Source organism: Morone saxatilis, unplaced genomic scaffold (assembly GCF_004916995.1).
Source record: "Morone saxatilis isolate NCDOM2014 unplaced genomic scaffold, NCSU_SB_2.0 Contig17, whole genome shotgun sequence".
Lineage (NCBI taxonomy): Eukaryota > Metazoa > Chordata > Actinopteri > Moronidae > Morone > Morone saxatilis.
Window position 1 is genome coordinate 14,354,570 of NW_023339729.1, and position 6,214 is coordinate 14,360,783.

The window sequence follows — 6,214 nt, forward strand, 5'->3', positions numbered from 1 at the left end:
TTTCATTTTCACTTGCAAGGTGCGAGCCTCCAACCTCCAGGACTTGGTTTACAAAAATGGACAGGGTGGTATCACCAAGGCCACTGTGTCCATTACCTTTGACAACTCCAACAAAAGCCAGAGTCCTCTGGGTTTTGAGACCCACGATGAGATCACCGTCACCAGACAGGTTGGATATTTGAAGGCTCTATACCTGGCGTACGAGGCTGTTGTGTGCAACCAATGCTTGTACTAAAACTGGGTTATATATGCTTTTCTTTCTTCTTCTTAAGGTGGTAATTGGTGGCAGGAACAAGTACCTCATCAATGGAGTCAATGCCAACAACACCAGGGTGCAGGACTTGTTCTGCTCCATTGGCCTGAATGTCAACAACCCACATTTTCTCATCATGCAGGTCAGTCTTGTGTCTGCAGCAGTGTGTGTGTGTGTGTGTTTGTTGTGTGTGTGGTGTGTGTGTGTGTGTGTGTGTGGTGTGTGTGTGTGTAGGTGTTTGCCCTCTACAGTATTTTATATGATGTGATGTTTCTGTTATTTTAGGGGAGGATCACCAAAGTTTTGAACATGAAGCCACCAGAGGTAAAACATAGACACACTGTCCACCAACTCACCTTCAGTACCTTTTCCTTCACATGTTCCTGCCTTTCTCAGGTCTTCCAATGAACACCTCTTTTCTTTCAGATCCTGGCCATGATTGAGGAGGCAGCAGGAACCAGGATGTATGAATGTAAGAAGATCAGCGCTCAGAAAACCATAGAGAAGAAGGAGGCCAAGCTGAAGGAGATTCAGACAGTAAGTTAGACACCTAAACTATTTTTTTCTATTCATTGTGTTGTGGGGAGGTGCTGTAAATAACTGCAACTGTTTTTAAAATGTTTGAACTGTTTCTCTTTGTTTACTTTTTAAGATTTTGGATGAGGAGATCACTCCAACCATGCATAAACTGCAAGAGGTAGGTTCACTGCAAAATCAAAACCTACAAATTTCCTGCTGTGGCTGAAATGTGACAGCAAGAATGATACATTTCTATTATGTATTTTTATTTTTTTTGTCATTATCTTGCTTTTTACCGTAAATCTTTCTCCCTCTCCAGGAACGATCATCATACTTGGAGTACCAGAAGCTCATGCGTGAAATCCAGCATTTGTCCCGGCTGTATGTGGCCTGGCTGTTTGTGTGTGCGGAGGAAACCAAGGTGAAATCTGCAGAGAACCTGAAGGTGATGCAGGATAACATCGCCAAGATGCAAGCTAGCATGGCCGAGAACGAGAGCAAAGTCCAGGAGCTCTCGGCCCAAATTCAGGAGCTGCAGAAGAAAAAAGACCAGGTACGCTGGAAGACGGGGGAGAGATAAGATTGTTCTTTTTTTTAACTTTAGTGGAGCCCCCTTTTATTCAGTTTATGAGCTCCTATGTTTGCAGTTTGCATTTTTATTTGCCTTTTTGAACAAATTTTCTTGGAAAAGATCCATGGCTGCTATTTGAGAATGATTTGATCTATTTGTAACTTTATGATGGTCCACTTGGCTTCAAAAGACGTGTTTAAAATTGTCTGAAGCCCATCAGAGTTCAATGTCTTGTATGGTTTTATCAAACTAAATCAAGGAAAAGAAATATCAAAACATTGCTTTTGTTATGTTATCTCATCTGTAGGAGGTGAATGGAGTATTAAAATCCCTGGAGGAGGCTCTCGCTGATGTGCAACGTGTGGACGCCAAAGCTCAGAGTGCATTTGACCTGAAAAAACAGAATGTCAAAGATGAAACCAAGAAGAGGAAGGAGCTTGTGAAGAGTATGGAAGAGGTAACAAGACAATACATGTTGCTAAACCTTTAACAAATCAAATTCACATACGGGGCCATTTGATCGAACCTGTTGACTTCCTTCATCCTTAGGACAAGAAAATGCTTGTGGTAAAAGAGAAGGAGGTTTCTAAGTTGACAGAGCAGCTTCAGGCTCTGCAGGAGGAGGGACAGCAGGACAGCGCAGCCCTTGAGGCAGCTGAGCAGCATTTTAGGGCTGTGTCTGCGGGCCTTTCAACTAATGAGGATGGAGAGGAGGCCACACTGGCTGGGCAGATGATGACCTGCAAGAATGACATGAGCAAGGCGGATACTGAGGCCAAGCAGGTGAGGAAGAGATTTTAACATATCTGCCGGGGGTGTGATGTTCTGGGTTTTTTATTTTTTTAGGTCTAAAAAAATAAATAAATACTGTTTCTGTCCTTTCAAAGATTGTTCATCTATCTTGTCTCTGTCCTCCTGTCTGTCCAGGCCCAGATGACCCTGAAGCATGCCCAGGCTGAGCTGAAGACCAAACAGGCAGAGGTGAAAAAGATGGACAGTGGTTACAAGAAAGATCAGGACGCCCTGCAGGCTGTCAGAAGCAGCAGGGAAAAACTACAGGCTGAGCTCGCAAAACTCAACTATGAAGGTACTGTGTGTGTGTGTGTGTGTGTGTGAGCAGATGCTGACAGCCTCTTCTACTCATGCTACTCCCATTCCCTATGTTATACATTTTGTAATACCGTTCTGGGTCTGTATGCGTCTATTTGCAGATGGGAAGGAGGAGAGTCTGCTGGACAAAAGAAGGCAGCTGTCCAGAGAGGTTACTCATCTTAAAGAGACCTACGAGCGTCTCATGTCTCGCTTCCCCAACCTGCGCTTCGACTACAAGTACGTTTCTGCCTAATTGATTTGCTCATCTCTTCCCAGACTTAAGTAGGGTGGAGCTACTGTACATTTCTATGCTGGGAATTTCCCAAAACATTTTTGATAACTAGATTAGAATTAATAGTCACAAACTCTTCTACTGTGATGTTTTAAAACAAAAACCTTTATCCTTATTGTTATAACAATATAACATGTGGATCACTATAATGCTTTGGAAAATACATCAAATAATTAGTAATGTGAATATGATGACCAAACAATTAGAATGATTCACTGCTTATTTTGTTATGTGTTTTAACAGTTTTTGCGCTGTACACATAAATTGATTCTTTAGTTCCTGCTAATGTATTATTAAAATTATAAAATCTTGTCTTCGTCTCCTTGGAGTAGTAACGCATGACACTCGGTCCTCAGTCTAAACGTACTGAAAGAGAGTGAAAACCCCTGTATGGGTGCAATGGTGCATCGGTCTTAACTGATCTGAGTAAAGCTTTCTGGGGTGGCTATTGATTCTTGAAGCTAACTGATTCAAACCAGTTTGCCTGAATAATAATAATAATAATAATAATAATAATAACAATTTGCAGCCTGAAACCACAAGTATACCCTAACCTATCCCTTTTCATTTGTAATAAGGAAAAGATTTCCAATGGACCTGCCTATTAAATTTCAACTCCCTGTCTCATTATGTTGGCTTGGGCCTTGACCACAGTTTCAGTGTTGTGTTGTTGTGTGTTTCAAGTGTTTTATGTGTTTTCTGCTGTCTACTAGGGACCCGGAGCGAGGGTGGGACCGCAGCAAAGTGAAGGGGCTGCTAGCTAACCTGATCACAGTCCGTGACGTCTCCTACGCAACGGGACTGGAGGTTGTCGCAGGAGGACGGCTCTATAATATCATAGTTGACACAGAGGTAGGTGTGTTAGTGGGCAGGGTGCATGTTATTTTAATGCAATCATGTTTTGGTGTCTTTGTGTTCTCATTCGCACACCAGTTACCAGGATAGTGTTCCCAGAGTTGGTGATGTGATTTTTGTCTTTGAACAGGTGACTGGTAAAAAACTGTTGGAGAAAGGAGAGCTGCAGCGGAGATACACCATCATTCCCCTCAACAAGATCTCTGCCAAGACACTCAACGACAGAGTGGTCAACACTGCCAAGAGCCTGGTGAGAGGCTTCATACTGGTTTCAGTTGTCAAATTCTTTGACAGCTCTCCATCTCTTCTTCACTTTGTCCTGTCTCCTCTGTCTTTTCTCCCATTTTCTGTCAGGTTGGAAAGGACAACGTCCACACAGCTCTGTCCCTGGTCGGCTATGAATCTGACCTGCGTAAGGCCATGGAGTACGTATTCGGCTCCACACTGGTGTGTGACACCCTGGACAATGCCAAAAAAGTGGCTTTTGATAAGCAGGTGATGACCAAGACTGTCACTCTTGGAGGGGACATCTTTGACCCTCAGGGGACTTTGAGTGGAGGTGAGAATTAATAATTATTATTATTATTATTATTATTATTATTATTATTATTATTTTTGTGTAAGCCACTGACTCCTCTGCATTTAGAGAGAAAGCAAACAAAAACCAACACTGAAGCTTGCTTTGAATCATGCCAAAATTAGTAACTCTGTACATCGAAATGTTTTATTTATTGCTTAGAATTGTCTTTACTTCATCACTGTTGTATACAAGTTGTTAACATTATACCTGGAATAACAGTTTAGATTTTTTTACTTTTTGTGTCTGTGTGTCAAACCAAGTATTTAAAAACTCCTGCTAGTCCTACAATGCAATGGACTTCCAATTAAATGTTATTTTTTTCCTGCTTTTTTCTCTTCCAGGCGCTCGCTCCCAGTCAGCATCAATTCTAGCCAGCTTGCAGGAACTGAAGGAGGTTCGGGACAACTTAAATGACAAGGAGGCCCAGCTTCAGGATACTGAACGACAACTGGCCGGCCTTAGGGGAACCGCGGAGAAGTACGCAGATATTTGTTTTTGACAGTTGTCAGTGTCGTTAAATTGTGGTACAGAAATGCCCAAACTACTGTACGTTTGAGGTCATTTAGAAATTGGCCTCAGAAATCTTGTGTTATCATTGAAGCATTACCACATTTTCTCCCTCCAGGTACCGGCAGCTGAAGCAGCAGTATGAGCTTAAGGTGGAGGAGGAACAGATTCTGCAGGCCAAGCTGCAGCAGAGCTCCTTCCACCAGCAGCAAGAGGAGCTGGAGAGGCTGCGCAAGGCCATTGGTCAGAATGCTAAAATGAGCACAAAGGCACTATTTAAAATAATACTGTATACAAATAGACATTAGATATGTGATTCCACCAGCACCTACATATATATAGATCTGAAAGACAGTTGCAGTTGAAATAATTCATTGATCCCGCTTTCTTTGTTGTGTTGTTGTGCTGACTGTGGGCTGTTGTTTAACCAGAGGAGAGCGAGGAGACTTTGCGCGTCACCAAGGAGGTGCAGAAACGGGCTGAAGAAAAGTACAAGGTGCTGGAGAACAAGATGAAGAACGCCGAGGCAGAGAGGGAGAAGGAGCTGAAAGCCGCCCAGCAGAAACTCAATGCAGCCAAGGCCAAAGCTGATACTTTCAATAAGAAGCTGAAGCAGAAGCAGCAGGTGCACACACCATTACATCTGTACCACATTGTACTGGATCCATATTTCTTTTCAGCCCTAATCCGCTGATCTGTGTCTGTTCAACTGGTCAAACGGGTTACTTTTCTTGCACATGTACGCAGGAGTCTGACGCCGTGGCCCTGGAGCTGGAGGAGCTGCGGAGGGAGCAGGCTGGCTATGAGCAGCAGATTCAGGCTGTGGATGAAGCAATGGCGGCCATCCAGGAGCAGATAGACAGCATGGCTTGCACTGTATCACAGAACAAGGTATTTGTGCCATTTTGAAGGTGTACATATAGAATTGTGTCTGAATGATGCATCTTCCGTCACAGCTGAACACAAAGCCGATATGTTTGACGCTCGGCTATGGTACTTGCCGTCCCTCTTTCACCGTAACTCATCCTCTCTCTCTTGCTGTGCAGGAGGCGGTGCGTAAAGCTCAGGACGAGCTCGCCAAACAGAAGGAAGTGATAATGACTCAAGACAAAGAGCTCAAGGTGAATACAATTTTGCCCATAATGCTTTGGTTTTTAAGCCCTGTCTGAGAAGCTTAGGGTGCTAGAGGGATTGAGGTTAAAGTAACACAACAGATTATAAAAATAAATGTAGTTGAAGTGGAACATAGTACCTCTTAGATTTGTCTAACTCACTTTTCTGTCTACTGTTGACTAATTTTACAACTTGGACCTATTTGTTTGATCACTTTTATCCAATTGAATATTCCAGGGGAAAAGCACAGAGGCCAATAAAATAAGGGAGCAGAACAATGAAGTCCAGCTGAAGATCAAGGAACTGGAACACAACATTAGTAAGCACCGCAAAGACAGCCAGGAAGCTGCTGACAAGGTACTTTCATATACACACATACACACTCGCTTATGTCGTGTCAGTCAGTCCTCTATTCCCTGAAAGTAAACATTT

The 6,214-nt window shown here is 43.0% G+C and overlaps 1 protein-coding gene across 1 annotated transcript in view; it reads left to right on the forward strand.

The window, feature by feature from the left end:
* smc2 (structural maintenance of chromosomes 2) overlaps positions 1 to 6,214 on the forward strand; it is a 9,549-nt gene that overhangs the window by 648 nt on the left and 2,687 nt on the right. The window contains exons 2-20 of the mRNA XM_035659363.1: positions 20 to 169; positions 273 to 395; positions 539 to 577; positions 680 to 790; positions 906 to 950; positions 1,092 to 1,325; positions 1,651 to 1,800; positions 1,893 to 2,126; positions 2,271 to 2,430; positions 2,555 to 2,672; positions 3,441 to 3,579; positions 3,713 to 3,832; positions 3,937 to 4,141; positions 4,504 to 4,639; positions 4,788 to 4,912; positions 5,101 to 5,294; positions 5,417 to 5,560; positions 5,716 to 5,790; positions 6,020 to 6,139. Of these exons, the coding sequence (XP_035515256.1) occupies positions 20 to 169; positions 273 to 395; positions 539 to 577; positions 680 to 790; positions 906 to 950; positions 1,092 to 1,325; positions 1,651 to 1,800; positions 1,893 to 2,126; positions 2,271 to 2,430; positions 2,555 to 2,672; positions 3,441 to 3,579; positions 3,713 to 3,832; positions 3,937 to 4,141; positions 4,504 to 4,639; positions 4,788 to 4,912; positions 5,101 to 5,294; positions 5,417 to 5,560; positions 5,716 to 5,790; positions 6,020 to 6,139 (2,622 nt within the window). The remainder of the gene's footprint in view (positions 1 to 19; positions 170 to 272; positions 396 to 538; positions 578 to 679; positions 791 to 905; positions 951 to 1,091; positions 1,326 to 1,650; positions 1,801 to 1,892; positions 2,127 to 2,270; positions 2,431 to 2,554; positions 2,673 to 3,440; positions 3,580 to 3,712; positions 3,833 to 3,936; positions 4,142 to 4,503; positions 4,640 to 4,787; positions 4,913 to 5,100; positions 5,295 to 5,416; positions 5,561 to 5,715; positions 5,791 to 6,019; positions 6,140 to 6,214) is intronic.